This window comes from Lactuca virosa, chromosome 2 (assembly GCF_052849685.1).
Source record: "Lactuca virosa cultivar CGN04683 chromosome 2, Lactuca_virosa_CGN04683_v6, whole genome shotgun sequence".
In the NCBI taxonomy this organism is placed as follows: domain Eukaryota; kingdom Viridiplantae; phylum Streptophyta; class Magnoliopsida; order Asterales; family Asteraceae; genus Lactuca; species Lactuca virosa.
The window spans coordinates 14,418,234-14,433,211 of record NC_136427.1 but is presented as its reverse complement, the minus strand read 5'-3'; the positions used below and the strand labels follow the sequence as shown (position 1 = coordinate 14,433,211).

The window sequence follows — 14,978 nt, the reverse complement described above, 5'->3', positions numbered from 1 at the left end:
TATGAGGACTATAGTTAGATTAAAATTATGTATAGATCTATCTCAGGTATGCTATTAGATACGTACCTCGAACAAGTACATCTTATGAATGAATTAGAACAAACAATTAAGTAAAATTAAAACCTTGTTGCTTTTGAATGGAATAAAGTGCAGGGAAGGACAGAGGAATAAAGTGAGAGAGAGTTTCTTTCTCCAGAAAAGAGAAGGAAGAACAGGGAAGGCTTTGGTTGCTTCATTTGGCAGAAAAGAGAAGGAAGAACAATGGTGATGATCTCTTCTTTGATTGGGTATGTTTCTTTTGATTGGGTTTTACTAGTTAAATAGATAAAAAAAAATCAAGTATCTTGATGATCTTATTGTATAGTTGTGAATTTTGATAGATATGGAGTACATTGTGATCTAAGGAAAAGAAAACATAAACGTGTGGTACAATTCTTGAGATTGACATGAAGAAGATAAAAAGAATCATGAATTCCAATTCTGTTGGATTGGAATCATGATTTCCAATTCTGTTGGAATGGAATCATGAATTCCAATTCTGTTGGAATCTAAACTACAATTTGGTTTTGTTTTGACAGAAGTTGATGTTTGAAGAACGGACCGCAAATTTGAAAGTGATTCTAAGCATTCTCAGAGAATATTATTCTTACATGATTTGATTCATGGCAGTTATTTTCGTTAAATGTATAATTTCATGGATGATCAAGGAAAGAGTTATTCTTCTGATAGAATAATCTACAATAGAATGATAGGAGTATATGTAATAATATATTCTGCTAGAATATTAAGGTCGAATAATATACATAATTTTATTTGTTATTAGTGAGTATTTCATTGTCATAGACTATTATATAAAGTTTTTACTTTTTTAAGAATGTAATGAAAAATTTGAAGTTGTATCCAAAAATGTGTTATTAGTCGGTGTTGGCATTCTCATAGAATATCATTCTAATAGAAATATGTATCCTGAAATTTGTAGAGAATCTGATTCTAACAGAATAAAATCGGGTTTAGTTATAAAAATTACGTTATAATTAAAATTAAAGTAATTAAAAAAATTAGAATTTTAAAATCAAGAGAGTTAATTATCCCCAAAAATATGGAATTTACCTTTTTTAAATTTACCTCAATTGTCTAAAATACCCTTAGAATGAAATTAGATGGAATTTTTCAATTATCTTTAATTTAATAATATATATTAATCACTTTCTTAAATTAAGTAAAATATTGGCCCACATTTATGTATACAATAACACAATAATTAGTTTAAATAGAATAACCTAAGCCTATATATATATATATATATATATATATATATATATATATATATATATATATATATATATATAGACGCCTCCCAAAACGAAAACCACAAATCAGTGAAATATAACAGCCATGTACAAATCAGTGAAATATAACAGCCATGTACAAATCAGTGAAATATAACGCCTCCCAAAACGAAAACCAATAAATCAGATGGTACAAATTAAGTTTAAAAAACAGCCATGTATAGTTATTCATATTAGATGTTTGTCCCGCCGTTGAGTAAAAAAGAAACAAACCTCTAAGAAAACATAACATGGAAACAACTTATTATTCAATAGTAGTGAAATATAACAAATTCAAAAATATAATTTGCTTCCCACGTGACAAAATGTTACGAGAACTAAAAGGTAAGGGGAAAAATGCAAGTCCAGAAACAAGAACAGGACAATGTTAAGAACAAAATCCATTAAAAAAAAAAGCTATATCAATAAACTTCCTCAAAATTCAAAATACACATTGTATGTGCAAAGGGTGTGTTCACTTTCTTGGGAGATGAGGTTTTATCGACTCCACAACTACCTGTTTTTCACAAAGAACATAATATCAGGATTTCTTCATTAAGTTCTACCTTTTTACTAATTTTTCCTTTCCAATAAGTGTGCTATCAATTTCTTAAACATCTTTTATCCATATATAGTTTCGATGTAAAGCACATGAAAAGTAGTGAAGTTTGACTGTTTGACTAAAATAGAACAATGAGTAGATGTCTTACCCTTCCATCATAAGATAACGATGCAAATATCCAAGGCTCCCGAGAACTCCATGACAAGCCTGTGTTTTTAAGAAATGTTATCAAGTTAATGCAGAAAGAAAGAACGACTTAATAAATAGATTAATCCCTAACTTTTTACAAATTTACCCTCAACTATTTTTTATTCTTCCAATTTCTCAACTGTGCTGGTTATTTTCTCAAATATTCATCAAACATAATTTATCCATGGAGAAAAAAAAAACACATTATCAAATTACCATAAACACTGTCCTCATAGTCATTGTATGTATGGAGCAAAGACTCCGTCCATTTAGTAGTGGAGTTAGACAAGCTGTGAAAATAAAAATAAAATGGTAAGGGGGACAAGGGCATATACGTACTTTTCAACTGTATTCATTCAACACAAAATGACAAAATATAATAAGAAAAAAAAAAAAGAGACCTATCAGATGTCAATTCATCGTTGCTAGCAGGAGCAGCAAACCACAAGTTAACAGCCGAGTCTGTTCCTGCACTCTGCATATATACAATGTATGTCCAATTATAGCATCATACTTTCAATTTACTTATTTAAATTACATTTGCTATAATAACTGTGTACATTTTTCAAAGCACAATTTTGTAATAAGAAAAAAATGCTATAATAAACAAATAATTCAAAGTACGTTGCTATTTCTTGAATTTAAATAAGTGTGAATGTATAGAGAGAGAGAGAGAGAGAGAGAGAGTACAAGAATGACTCCTTCATACTCAGGATTACTTCTAACAGCCCAAGTCCTGCATAAAAAGAACAAAAAGATAGGAGTCAAATGAAAAAGTTAGGTAATCAGATTACCAAAAATGATAATTTATTTATTTTTATATCAATAATTAACAAAATATAATATTACCAGTGTGAATGTCCAGGGAGCTCTGCAACAGGAGCCTTTGACATTCTAAGATCCCATATATGAATACCAGATTCATCTGCAGCTGTTACCTGTATTTTATGTTACAATATTTAATTACCATAATATAATAGTATTTTTTAAGCTAATGCACAAGCATTAGTTACATATGATGAACTTGAATCGAAGAACTTACAAGCATATGTTTGTTCTTGCTATCATAGTCTATATTACGAACATGGGAATACTCAATTGAATTTGTTTTCCTGTAAATCAATAAATACATGTTATTAGTACTTCAAACTTCCCAAAATCCATAATGAAATCTAACAGCAAGTTGCACAATAAACTCAATTTTCATTCAAATGAGAAATTGTTGAAGAAACAAGATCTTTTTTTCTGCATAACTAAAATGAGGCAAGAAATGTTGACCAAAGTCAGAGCATACTTCATAGTCCGTAAGTCCCAAAACTGGATAGATGATTCAGAAGTTGATGCAACAACATTTACATCATGTGGGTCCCATGCTCCACCTGACATATGATGAAGCATCCCAGCAGACTCCTGAGATTGTACCTACATATTTCATGTACAAGAAACTTTCTTAAATACTATAAAGTGTTATATTGTAGCTGTCAGATTTTCACATTTTGATTAGTCTAAAGAATCTTGCTCTCTTATACCTGTGCACTCTTCTTGGAAGAATCTAAGCTCCAAAGAAAGATATTCTGCTCATCAATACTGATCAACTTATCATGTCTTCCAGATGGCCACCATAGCACACTGACATTATAAGAATGATCATAAATAAGTCATTACTACATATAATGATGCAAATTGCAAATACAAGAAAGAAAATCAATGGGCCTTTAGAAAGAAAGAAAACATAACTCACCACTTAATTTTTGAGCTGTGTGCATCAAGGGAAGCAATACATTCCAACTGAGGAGAATTTGACTGGCCATACAATTCAGGTATCTGCCACACAGCCGCTTCATATGATTCACCTTCAACAGCAAGATATTAACAGGAAACTTTATACAACACTGAACTCAAATGAGCTACTTTTTCTAAACAAAAATGTAAGTCAAAATTGCAATCATGGCTTAAAATTGGCAGACCTCAAAATTCCAGATTCATAATGCATTTCCCTACCTTGACCAAACTAGAATCATATCCGTTACCAGTATCTTTGATCAACAAATCCTATTAGAGCTACTTCTCTAGTGAAACAGATGAATTCTTCTGGATTTTTATCTAGATCTCACTCTTAGCTTAGCTTAACCAAGTCATTTACTTCTTATAACCACGAACATCACAATCATAATCACAATTAAGCAGATAACAGATTAAATACCAGAAGAGAAGACGGTAGAGAAGATTCGTTGATCAAAAGGGCAAGAAGCAAGGTCCCATATCTCATTCGGATGGGAAAACAAGCCCTCGCAAACAAGTTCCGTACCACCTGATGAAAGCCTAATCAGATGCACCTGAAACAAACAAAGATGAAGAAGTTCAATACGACCAAAATCAAAACTTCACATATAGAACATTAACGCAAATCAGAGATCAAATAAACAACTCAAAACCTCATTTTCTTCTTTGAGACTGAGAGTGCCGGTGAGGAAACTGGTGTGATCTGTATCGGCTTTCACATCCGCTATACATCTTGCCTGTCAACAAAAGTCAGAAATCGAGTAAATGCCGATGTAATGAGTGAGAATTTGGAGGACAACTGTGGTGAAATGCAGATCGATTGAAGGGGAATTTTGGGAGGTTTTGGGTGTGTGAATGGGGTTTGTGTGATCGATTTTCACCTGATATTTGAGACCGTAACCAATTCCAGTTGATCCTCCTTGCATTTGAGTAAGGATTTCTTGCTTTTTCGTCAATCAGCTGATGAAGATCTTTAGGGCTCTTTCTACAGTTAAAACTTGCACCTTACAAACGACTTCGGACATAATTTAATATTTAAATGGTTTCTTTCAATACAAAAAATGGTCATGTTTTTTAGTTTTATAGCATAGTTTTATCATTTATGTTATGTCTACCCTCACAATCACAATTGATCATAAATAGTATTTGTTTTTTTCACACACACACAAAAATACAGCAATTTACAAGGAAAATACTCACAAATGTAAACTGATTTGACATGACTATACCGATAATTTTGAAACTTATAAATGTCTCAATACACTATTGTACAGGGATAAGCATCTGGGGAGCTGAATATAGGACCGAGAGCCAGATAGGTTAAGGGGGTATTGGTTCCGGAACCGGTTTTTGGATGCTAGATTTGGGAACCAAAAACTAAAAAAATGGATATCTGGAAACCGATAACCGTCTTTATAATATGTAATTTTGGTCCACTCCAGACCGATTCGGTTTTGGAAACCGATAACCGTCTTTATAATATGTAATTTTGGTCCACTCCAGACCGATTCGGTTTTTTCTGATCTGATTCGGTTACATCAGGTTAAATGTTCATCCCTACTACTGTATGGCTTTCACCGATTTTTCATCCACTCGTCCAATATTATTACTTGATGAAATATAGCTCAAATTAAGGAGTGTATGGATAAATTAGTTGATAGCTTATTAGTTTATTGTTTATTAGCTTATTAAAATAAGCAATAAGCAAAGAGAGAGATGTTTATTAAAAGCAGCTTATTTAACTTATCCCTACCACAATAAACTGATTTTTAAAGATTTTTATCCAAACAATTAAACTTAGCTTATTATGGTGAAAATAAACAATAAGCACTCTTTTTTCCCTATCCAAACACCCTCTTAACTTAATTTTACATAATTAAATCAACATTGTCACGATTAACTCAAACAAACTTATCATATAATATACTTCAACCCACAAAATAAAAACACAGCCAACGAACATTTTACAAGGAAAATACTCACAAAATGCAAAAACGAAAATCTGTCTACTTTCATACATTCCTACATTGCCATCAAATATACCACAAACACCAAAAAAAAATACAATAAAAGATATTTAAAAAAGTCTACCAACACGTTTCTACAAAGTTACCCTCAAAAAACCTAAAGTAAACCAAAGCCAAAACCTTCAAACAATACCCTTTTAGTCAGGGACCAAACCGCTGTATTCCTTGTCTTCTGTCAACTCTAATTAACCTAAGTCCCCGGTGAGCATTAACCTTCTGTACAGTCCAGGGTTTAGGGTTCATGGTTTTTTCTTGGGTAAAAGGATAATAACCCGGTAATATTATTAATGAAACAACAAATATTATAGAGAAGAATTCAGGATTGGGTGTGGATGCTTGTACCATGTGCTTCATGACTTGTACTTTTAATACCTATTCCACACATGGAGATGAAACGAAACTTAAAAGTTAAAACCAGGATTATTTAATCCGAAAGCAACTCTTCAAGTTCGGGTAATTCAGATATCAAAGGATCATCATCGAGACTTGTATCGTTGACTAAATGTTGAAACTGAGGGCCGATGAGATCATCATCTTCATCTTGATCCTGATCTAACGGTTCAGATTCGTTTTCGGTATCTTGATCGGGGACTAATGATTCATCGGTGGGGTCGATGAGATTGTTTTTACCGAATTTTCGAGGGAGTGATTCGAGTTTTGATTTGGCTTCGGGGTCTTCGCATATACAAGTGGCGGGGTTTTCATGGAATTCACCTCGCCCGGGTCTTACTTCTTTTGGCTCACCCATGAAACCTCTTTGATGTGTTCGTACGCGTGATGAGAATTCTTCCCATGTTGTGTTCTCTCTGTTTAGGAATAGACGGTAGAGTTTTTTAGCGTTTGGCCGGATTGTTGGTTTGTGTCCAAAGTATCTCCTATTATATAAAAAAACAGTTAGTGTCACTGTTTAAAGCTATGTTTGGCAGACAAACTGAAAAGCTAGCTGCCAGCAGATAAAACGACGTTTAGTAAAACTAGCCAATGGGAAATGTAAAACGACATAAAAATTATAAGTTTTTGTCCAACTCAACAAGGTGGGATGGAAACACGCTCTCGATATCTTGTATGTGCAAAAGACGTAAATGCCCTTCTCATCCTCATCATAAAAAATAGTCATGTGAAGCTCGTCTTGTCCCGTTCAATCTAGTCGTGTCCCGTGTAACAAAAGCAGCCAAAGGCTGCGTTTGTTACATAGGATAGAACTATACGGGACTGGACAAACTTTACAGGGCTATTTTTGATGATGGGGATGAGGAGGGCATTTACGTCTTTTGCACATACAAGATATCAAGAGCGTGTTTCCATCCCACCTTGTTGGGTAGGACAAAAAATTATAATTTTATCAGTCCCAGTCCCAGTGTCCCAGACTCCCAGTCCCAGTCCCAGTCTAATGCATGCCAAATACAGTACAAACTTTTGTTCTATACTGACAAAATTACAATGGTTGAGGTTGAATCAATAAATTAATGACAAAATATATTTTATTTTGATATAATAAAAATAAAAATACCTTCGTCCGGCTAAAATCTTTGCCATATTTCCGTTGTTATTGGTAACGAAAACATCACTTTCATCGCAGACAATGAAATCAAGTGCAGCCATACGAGAAGAGAAGGCGGAAAAGGGTTCCAGTTCTTCTTTAGGGGCAATTGTGTCTTTTGAATGAATGTTGGGGAAGAGTGCTCTCAAAGGAGCCAATGTGTCATCTCCACCATATACTTCACCTGAAGCCACATAAAGATGAACATCTTTGCTATATCCAAGTGCTCTCAGCATTAGACCTACTTCTTCAGGTGTAAGTGGACACCTCCCTTGTCTCCTTTCTTTGTCCGGATTGTTGCTCTGTGATTATTATCAAAAATAGCAATGTACTTTATTATAGCATCCTACTTTCATTTTCCAAATACAAAACAATTTCATTGCTATAATTGGGTAGATTTTGAAAAGTACAATGTCAAGTACAAAATTGTGAGAAAGAAATTAGACATTTGTTTCACTTTAAGTTGAGGTGAAAATTATCTATGTTAAATTTATGGTTATGAGGCTAGTTTGGACATACATGATTATAAGTAAGGATGAGGATTAAGTGCTTACATGTAAAGTTTTCCACCTTTTTCGTATTTTACCGAGTTCTTTTCTTTCCTTCTCTCCACCACCATAATAGCATCCTGAAAATGCAAGCATATCAGGTTCAAACCTGTATTTTAAAATAGTCAAAGTTGTAGTTAGCACAAAGAATGCAACTTTTCAAATCACTCACAAAATAAATGGTAAAAGTTGTAGTTAGCAACTTAGCAATGCACTTACACTTATTCGTTTATTATAGTATCCTACTTTCATTTCTTACAATTACAGCATTGTACATTCATTTTTATTCTTATTAATGCATTGCACATTGAAAAATATACCCACATATAGCCTTATAACTTTAAACTTTATCTTATTATGACATTGTACTTTGAAAAAACAATCCAATTATAGAGGTGAATATTGCTTTGTATTTGGCTGATATTGCTATAATTAGGTGGACTTTTCAAACTACAATGCTTTAATAAACAAATCAATAAAAGTAATTTGTTGTTTCTTGCAATGAACCCTAGAATAAAATCATCTAGATAAGGGATTGGGAATGAAAATCATAATGACACTAAACTATTTGCTTAAGTGCATACCTCAGGTGTAAAGCAACATAGTGCTTGCCCATCTTCCTCATTTGGTTGACCAACTTTTGACCCATTTTATTTATAGGATCAGTGAACCTCAAAGCATGATAATTTACTCTACATCTAAGCTTTTGCAAATCAGTCTCCAACTTGTTAGAAAGTCTGTAATCAAATTTGCTCAGCTGAACAGCCTGCCCAAAAAAAGAAATCATAAATATATTTAAACTTTAAAAATCATTAACAGCCAGCCCAAGCTTTCTAGAGCTTTTGTCAGTGACTGAGGGCATTCACGTCTTTTGCACACAAAGTAGTGAAGAACACTAATGATGGCATCAAACAACCCCAAAAGAGAAGTTACATTACATTGTCATCAGAACTAATGCAAGACACTACATGCTTATAAAATACACAATGCAGAATTTAAGATGATATAACTTACATGTTTCTTCAAAAGCACAGGGAGTACACGAATCTGATAGCATCTCTCGTTACACTTTCTAGGCACACGCATATTATAAGGAGTCCAAATCTTGCCTCCTTTCTTTGGAAGTTCTTTTATCACTTTCACATCTCTTGATAGATGTGATATAAACCACTCAACATCAAAGATCTCTGAAAAAGTACTGTAAAAGAAAAGGGTATTATGAGTTATATCAAACTTTCAGGCCAAATTTTATTATGAACCCATTCATGTATATAGTATGTATGTGCAATCATTTCTCTGTGACTAACCTAGCATCCTTCCAAAAAGACTTCTGGTCTAGTTTTGGAACAACAAGAGTAGCATTCAGAATACGTGCAGCAACAACAGCATCTGTAATCTGTGAAAATAGGTACCATTTATAGTTGAGAAATTATAAGAAAAAAGATTCTATGGTGCATAAAAACAAAAATAAGTAAACGTACAAATTTAAGTTTAGTAAAGAGATAATGGGTTACCCCAGTTCGTTGTTGGTTTAAACCCCCACTTGTGGCTATCAATAGGTATCGATTAGGATATGTGACTGTTTCCACTTCTGTGATTCAGTAAAACATCCAGATCAAACATACATTTCTGGAAAACTCCAAAAACTCCTGTATTACTATTTACTCAGATTATTCCATTTGTCACTTACTTGGAAACTTATTGCTGGCATTACTACATCCAAAATAAAATTTCGACATCCTTGTATTCCATAAACTTCGATCATTTCCCATCCCACCACTGATCTAGATCCCAAATCATGAAAAAGTTGCATCCAAATTAGTTAATATGACAAAAGCCAGATCCAATCACGATTCCAAAATCACACTACAACAATCCAAACTTCCAATTTGAACAACGACAAAATTAACTTCTTTGGCAAACAAAAATAAAAAAAAAAAACTAACCGGAACTTTGAAGAGTGAATGAACTAGAAGTGAGTCATCATCGGACTGAAAAAAAAAATCATCACTGTAAACTTAACAATTGGTGAAATGAACGTGTTCTTTTATCCATACATAAACGAATACAAGTAGCAGCGAGTGTAATATTTAGAAATCAATTACCGTCTTCCGCCGTACAAGATGGTGGGGATGGTCAGGGGAAGGTGCAAGCAGGGAGATGAAACCGTACAGGATGAGAATAGCAGCGGAAATTACAGAAATAGCCGGAATAAGGTAACGGAACCGGTTATGAGTGTTGTGGTGGTGGTGGCGCCGACGGTGGATAGCCATCGCCGTGGTGGTTTCTCTCTCTAAAAACAACTCCGTTTTAGAGAGAGAAAGTAAATGAAAAGGGAGGGAACACGATCTATCTACTACTGTCAGGATTTATGATTAATTTTGGGGAGGTTTATTCGTTTTGGGCCTTGAAGACGAAGAGAAGAAGCCATTTTTAGAAGTGCCTATTTTTCTGTAGTTGGACTTTTCGAGTAGGGATTTTTTGCTTTTGCTTTCAATATGAGAAATTAAATATTTAATTTCTCTTTCAATATATCTAACTTTATATATGTACAGAGAGAAAACTTATTTTTATATATATAAAAAATAAATAAAATCATTTCCACGAAAAGCATTATATTTTTAATCAGTTATAGGAAAACCCAGTGTTTAATAAATCCTTCGTATTTCTAAAAGCTTTTAGACAATCAATAAATATTTAAATGAAAACTTTTCAATAAAATATTATTTTTTACATGTAGTAATTTGTGATTATGAAACAGTGTTTGTTAAGGTAAGGATGAAAATGGTTTGATTTTTTATTAAGAACACATTAAAATAAAATAAAAAAATTGATTTTTGACATATAAAATCATCAGGTTTTTGTTTCGGCATCTTGTTTTGTGTTTTCTTTTTATTTAGATTTTATTGATTTTTTTATGAAAAAATGTTGCTAAAATTTAATAAAAAACAAAAAACTACTTAATTTCTTAAAACATAATACAAACCAAGTCAAGACATGTTTATTATTTTAATTTAAAAAAAAACATATCAAGTAATATCTATGAAATTAATTTGTGTTTAGTAATATCTTCGAAAATTGCATAACCAATACAGTTTCTTCACAAGCAGGATAGAACTATAGAAAGCATAAATTTTGGTTACCGAAGATGAAATTGAGCTTTAACAGCCTCGAGGGGAGAAAAGCACAGAGACTCAATTGATTATCAATATTTTCTGAACGTGATTGTTGAAGGGTTATTTTAATCTGGGATTGGATCTGCTCTCGGTTCTTCATTCATTTAGATAGTCAATATTTCTATCATCAAGTTTGATGATCGGTTAAATTCTCAAGCCTTATTGGTGCAAATCAAAACTCCTTTTTTTATGTCCGTCAGATATTCGATAAAATGTCTAAATGAGTTTTTCAAGTGTTGAAGCCATTTTAAGACTCAAGAAGGTGTAGAGTCTCTTCCCGGTGTGGTTTTACATTGTGCACTCCAACCTTTTGTTGGAGTGTCACATTTTACTTTGTGTAACATACATAAAAATCATGCCAAATTTAAATTTTTTAAAATAGTTCAAAACCAATAATTATTACTGTTGAGATAATCGAGTTGTAGATCGATAGATTCAAACAGAAAAACAGTATTTAACAATGCAAAGAACACAAGAATTGATCAATGATGTCGAATGATTAATCAATCACACCTCAGAAGAGATCGATGAAGAACTTCGACTGTAGAGGTGTGTTAGGGTTACAATGCACGATAATAATAATAATTACGACTGCTATCACAGCTATATATGCATGCAATATTTATACTAACCCTAATACTTATCCACGGTTGGACAGGCCCAAACCGGGTAAACTATACATGGACTTAGAACCGAGCCCAAGACGCAACATCAAGACCCAACAATCTCCCCCTTTGTGTCAATTGAGGCGAGAGACTACTTCGGTTGAGTGACCTTGACCTTCTTCACAACCTTGAACAGCCGAGGGATGATCGCAAGAAGTGTCTGTCGAAACTGAATGTACCATCGAAGCATATCGGTGAACAACTTCTTGTCAGCTTCACTGTTCTGATTACACCTGTGTATGATCTCCAAAATGTGCTCCAAGCAAGCAGTTGAGAACAGGTGTTTGTCAATCAGAGCGAACAGACACTTTTGACCTTCGCCCCTAATGAACATCACAGTATGAAACTTGGGATCGATTTTGCCCTTGACCATCGCATTCACATTGTCAGTCCTTCCAATCGGCTTTATCGTTGTTCGCTTGTGAATGGCAGATGCGATTTCTTGATCCATCTTTGCTACTTCGTGAATGGAACAAACAAGCATTCGCTTGACGTGATCAATGATCAGTTGATACTCCTGAGGATTAGTCATCAAAATATTGTTGAGGAGTATCCAGTCGTGCGGGTTCAAGTTTGGTAGATCAGCCAGGGAAATAGTATGGACCGAGCTATCCGAGCCTCTGGTCACTTTGAATTTAACATTAACGAATTGCCCTGCCGAAGAGGGCTTCAATACCTTGACCATAGTGATCTTCTGTGTGCTCCAGGTCAAGTATTGTGGCTGAGCGAACTCAATATAAAATTCCAATAAATTCCGATCTACCTTCGGGTCTGGAGAGGGAACGACAGCCGTTGAGTCAAAGCAATGGAAGATAAATGCCTTTCGGGTGATTGGCATATCGAATTGTGCATCCTTCGAATTCTCAAGACCGAACGACATAACAGGTTCAAGCCAGTGAGTGTTCGGTTCATCAATGACTTCCCTCTGGAGTGATTCAATAGTCCATTCCGGAAACATGGACTTCTTTTTCTCTAGGAGTTCATTTTCTTTCAACTCCTTCTCGAGAAGTTCTTTTTCTTTCTGAAGCTTCTCCTGAAGTTCTTTATCAGTAGGCTTAATTTTCTGATCAAGTTTAGAAGGATTCCCTTCCATGATGTCTTCAATATCATCATCATCATCTTCATCGTCTTCTCCAATCTTCTTCTTTTTCTTTTCCCTCTTACTGACCGAAGCTACATTATCCTTCGGTTCAGCAGTAGCTTTTGGTTTTGGAGGGGGTTGTGATTGAGCCTTGCCAGCCTTGCCTTGTGTAACCTTTTCTTCCCCTTGTTTCGGATGAATACTAGTCTCCGGAACACCTTCAATCCTACTTAAGATATCCAAAGCAGGTCGTAGCTTCTCAGCTAAGTGGCGTCGTATGGAGATAGTCAAAATGGAGTCATGGGCTTCAAGAAGATGCAACAAAATGGAATTGACATCACCCACTGAGCTTCGAATCACCTCTCGCTCAGATTTCAAATTGTCAACTTCTTTGGTTGCGGTTCGGAGCTTTAAATTCTGAATTTTAAGCTGGGAAGTTCGCTTGTCCAGCTCATCCATTATTTTGTTTTCGACTGCCAACTCGGCCTCAAGCTGAGTTAAACGATCATCAACTTTAGTATGAAGCTCTTCGTTAGCAGCTTCAATAGCTTTTTGAGCCACTTCAAGATTTTTCTTCTCTGCCTCCAGTGAACGCGTGAGATTGTCAACAGATGCGTTCACAGTTTGGGCGTTTTTCTGAGCTGCCGCCTGTAAGGAATCTAAAAATAGTCAAGCTTCAGAAATTAGTTTTTCGACTTTTACGGTCGCTTCCTTGCAGTCTTTGGTTGATGCTTCAACAGCAAGCGAAGTCTGCTAGCATTGTGAGGTGGAAGCATCAATAGCCTTTGCAGCATTGGAGATTGAGGTAGCATGTTCTTGTACAACGGAAGAGAACAAGGATTTAAGGGCTGCCTCAGAATATGCACCAGCAGAGGACGAGGACAGTAACTGATCAATTTTGTCAGTCACAACCTTGAGGTGCCGTTTGGTAAGTGGGACGTCTTCATCATCATCGCTTTGGACACGGTAAGGACTGAAATAAGTGGAATCAAACTCCAAGTCCTCACCGCCAAGAACATGTTCAGGTGATGGAGGTGGGGTTAAAGGAGTTGAGGTAACGGGTGGAGTAGGACCGACAGTAAATGCCCCCGTATCAGATACGTTGACATGAACAGTGGGTTCGGGTGTGGTAGTGGTTGTGGTAGTAGTTTTTGTAGAGAACAGTGGTGGTGGTATAGGGATGGTTGAAGCGATTGTAGATGTTATAGGTTGAGGACAAGGTGCAATGGTGATAGGAACCGAAAGTGGAACAGAGCGAGGGGGCGAGGGTCGGTTGCTATTATCGGTTGGTGAGGGTGGAGGCGAATTACCTCTTGATAGACTATCGGTTTCGGTTGCTTCATCATCAGTTGATTCCAGCTCAACATCTCTTGGATCTGGTTCCCCATCAGATGGAAAATATTCAGAATCGCTTGTTGAAGGAGAAGGAGACTTCGGTCGTCTAGCTTGCTTTTTAACCCTTCGCTTCTTGGGAGCAGAAGGCTCGACGTTCGTTGCCTTTCGCTTCTTAGGGGTGGAAACCTTTGAGGATTGACCCACTTTTTCTCCTTTGATGTCAACCTTTTTCCCTCTTTTGGTTGGCTTGTCCGCTGCATCCAATGAACTCTGCATCTCAGGAGTCAGTGGGCGTGGACCGGAAGGAGTCAACTTCCTGTAATCAGCCATGATCTTGCTCGCATTGGAGACACATCGGTACATCGATTCTGGAATGGAACCGATGAAGATGTACTTTGTGGGATCAGACACAATAATCTTTACTGTGTGAAAAGTTGCGATAGAGGACCTCAAAGCACCTTCCATAACGGGAATTTGAAAGGTCTGAATTGCTCTGTGTGTAATCAACGTCCAAAAGCGTCCACAAGAGATCTCAGAATGCTTCGTTGAGGAGTTGAGACTCTGCACCAGTTGTGCCCATAAAAGTGACCCATAATCAAGATTGATCACATTGTAGATACCATAGAGAATGGTCAGGAACCCCTTGCTTGCCCCATCTGACCCTGCAACACGTTCTGCTAAACCCTTGTAGAGAAGGGTAAGCAAACCATTCCACTGTGGTGGCAGACATGACTTCTTAAACTTC

At 35.5% G+C, this 14,978-nt stretch overlaps 2 protein-coding genes across 3 annotated transcripts; both read right to left on the bottom strand.

Moving 5' to 3' along the window:
* Nucleotides 1-1,575: 1,575 nt before the first annotated feature.
* Nucleotides 1,576-4,918, bottom strand: LOC145158913 (WD repeat-containing protein DWA2-like). Its single transcript, XM_079077770.1, has 13 exons — nt 4,743-4,918; nt 4,515-4,598; nt 4,283-4,415; nt 3,821-3,932; nt 3,609-3,708; nt 3,374-3,501; nt 3,122-3,191; nt 2,929-3,017; nt 2,770-2,815; nt 2,481-2,554; nt 2,296-2,369; nt 2,039-2,097; nt 1,576-1,845 (listed from the first exon to the last, which is right to left on the bottom strand). Exons 1-13 carry the CDS (start codon nt 4,785-4,787, stop codon nt 1,804-1,806), a joined length of 1,056 nt encoding a protein of 351 aa, XP_078933896.1. The 5' UTR covers nt 4,788-4,918; the 3' UTR covers nt 1,576-1,803.
* An 839-nt stretch (nt 4,919-5,757) lies between these two features.
* On the bottom strand, nt 5,758-10,450 carry LOC145158912 (O-fucosyltransferase 16-like). 2 transcript variants are annotated; one of them, XM_079077768.1, is made up of 10 exons: nt 10,082-10,450; nt 9,923-9,967; nt 9,667-9,760; nt 9,458-9,567; nt 9,284-9,372; nt 8,991-9,174; nt 8,561-8,742; nt 7,983-8,085; nt 7,399-7,730; nt 5,758-6,763 (listed from the first exon to the last, which is right to left on the bottom strand). In XM_079077768.1, exons 1-10 carry the CDS (start codon nt 10,247-10,249, stop codon nt 6,313-6,315), a joined length of 1,758 nt encoding a protein of 585 aa, XP_078933894.1. In that variant the 5' UTR covers nt 10,250-10,450; the 3' UTR covers nt 5,758-6,312. The 2 variants fall into 2 exon arrangements, with proteins under 2 accessions (XP_078933894.1, XP_078933895.1); XM_079077769.1 differs by having other exon boundaries at nt 9,491-9,567; nt 10,082-10,449.
* Nucleotides 10,451-14,978: the final 4,528 nt, after the last annotated feature.